At 38.9% G+C, this 2350-nt stretch overlaps 1 protein-coding gene across 1 annotated transcript; it reads left to right on the top strand.

The window, feature by feature from the left end:
- Positions 1 to 272: 272 nt before the first annotated feature.
- On the top strand, positions 273 to 2082 carry LOC5515810 (chloride intracellular channel protein 1). Its single transcript, XM_032385555.2, has 2 exons — positions 273 to 571; positions 658 to 2082. The coding sequence occupies exons 1-2, from the start codon at positions 545 to 547 to the stop codon at positions 1306 to 1308; spliced, it is 678 nt and encodes a 225-aa protein (XP_032241446.1). The 5' UTR covers positions 273 to 544; the 3' UTR covers positions 1309 to 2082.
- Positions 2083 to 2350: the final 268 nt, after the last annotated feature.

Genomic DNA, 2350 nt, shown 5'->3' with positions numbered 1-2350 from the left:
CTCACGTCCTGTTTCTTCCCGTTCTTATCTAATTATACGTTGTACCGAATAAAAAAAACCTGTCTTTCAAATATCCTCCTCTTCCGTCATGTATCTGTCTCAGAAATGATTAAATGTCGTGGTTCTAGAAAGGGTACTTGGATGCTTTCAAAAGCCCGAGGGCTGTTATCTTAACATGCTCTATGCGCCCGTCACGCAGCTCTTAAAGCCTGACCTATTTATAAGTCGTTTGCTAACTAATTTATCCGTGATATTTTGGGCATAATTTTGAAAACCTATTTTTTAAGTGAAATGTTATGCAAAAGTGATCTTCACTTTGAGTCCCGTCTAGTCGACCTTGTGTTATTTCCAGGGCAACGGTGTACTAGTTAAAGCACTGCGGTTATGAATATGTATGTTTTTAAAATTATTTCAATAACAGGCGCGACATTTAGTGGCCAGAACCGCTCACTCGTATCACGCAATAGCTTGGAGTGGTACACGAACGGTGACTTGTGAATACCTTAGCCTGTTTAAAGTCGCAATCACTGTCTCATCTTCAGCCATGAAAAAATTAATTGCGTTTATGAAGGTAAGATCTTTGTATGTTTATTTTTCGGCACATTGGAAATTATATCAGTCTTGAGTGAAATCGTTATTTATGCTCTTGGTTTGTAGGCCTCACGAGCTGATGCGAGAAGGGTAGGAGCATGCCACGATTCGCACTATTTACTGATGATTCTAAAAGGTCTTGCGCCGAAATTAGAAAAGGAGGGAATCACCATAGAGTATAAGTTTCTGGATGAAAGCAAAAAGCAACTCGACCCTTCTTTCCAGAAGTTGGATTCCACTATGCTTCCCGTACTGCTAGTAATGGAAGATGACATTGTTGAGACAGAAACGCAAGACACGCAAGAAATGGTTGACAGACTCGAGAAACTTGCTAATCTTCGTCTTAACTCAAATAATGAGCATTTCAACGGTGAAGTCCGAAAGTTTACTCCATTTCAAAAATTTTCTGCTTGGTTAAGATCGCCTGAAAGGTCGGAAAGAGTTTATGAAAAGGAGCTTGAGCACGTTGATTCCCTTCTTGGAGAGGAGCCTGGCGTCTACCTCGAGGGCGACCACCCAACTATAAATGATTATCGCTTGTTAGCAAAGCTCTACCAAACTGGTACCGCGGCAGAGAAATTGAAAGGCTACGTTATCCCTGATAGACTGGCCAGGCTAAAAAAATTCATGGCAGAGGGGCAGCAGCTGGGAACCTTCAAAGATACCTGTCCAGATAAAAACGAAATCATCGAAAAGTTTACGAGCATTCATGGATAGACGCTGAATATCAATGGCAGAAAAAACCTTGTTTCAATACGATCAGGGAAGTGATATGATGAACATGATTTTAATAGCACAACAAAGAAAATATATTCTTTGGAATTGATTAAGGAATGACAGTTAATAAGTATTGACTTAGCGCGCGGGATAATTAGGAAAACTGCGTTTCCCGGTATTTAAGCAAAAACATGCATTAGTCAGTCTATATTCAGCCTTGCTAGATCTGTGCTTTGATAGATTGGGTAAAGATTGTTACAATTTTAATTTGAGAAGTTGGGGATCTTTGGGGTTTGGTGGTAGCCCAAAGTTATAAAAGATTTATCGCTCGAGTATATAGCTGTTTTTGGTTTCTGAAATCTTGCTCATTGGCTTTAATCCATTTTTCTCAGCTTGAAAAGCGATACCGGAAATGTTGAAAGAAAACAACCTCAAATACATAATCTAGGAAACGTATAAATAGTATTGTCGGAAAACAAAAAGTAAATCTATTCAAATAAGGTATAAAAAGTCTTGGGTTGAATACATTCCGCTCCGTGGTTTAGGACTGTTTTTCCCAGCGTGAGTCCGAATCAAAAGCCTTGCTCACGCCTAATTCGTTGTATTTCATCAACACTCACTTCAAGACTCAACCAATCAGATAACAATATCATATTTAACATTTACCTAGAACAACAAAATAAAGACAAGGTAAAATTTTAAATCTCCCTGCACTTGTTTATGTAAAACTTCAAGATTAAAAATATCTTCCTCGGTGTTGTTACACCATTCTAATTCGTATTCTGCTTAAATCATGTCTAAGGGTGTTTTATTAGACTGGGAATATTCCAAAGTATTGCATTATTGATAACGTTTATTTTATCTCATTCGGCGACAGTTCGTGCAAACAACCCTGCGAAAGTCGTCGAGTGGTTTGTCAAGGTGTCACCAAATAAACGGGTGCGCCGGGAACATTTGACACGCTTCGTAGGCAAATCTTGTGAGCTGGGGTAATTAGCATTTCACATATGATTTATTATTCGTCATGGTACTGTGACTCTGA

The sequence above is a fragment of the Nematostella vectensis genome, chromosome 2, assembly GCF_932526225.1.
Source record: "Nematostella vectensis chromosome 2, jaNemVect1.1, whole genome shotgun sequence".
Taxonomy (NCBI): domain Eukaryota; kingdom Metazoa; phylum Cnidaria; class Anthozoa; order Actiniaria; family Edwardsiidae; genus Nematostella; species Nematostella vectensis.
This window is presented reverse-complemented; position numbering and strand designations above follow the sequence as displayed.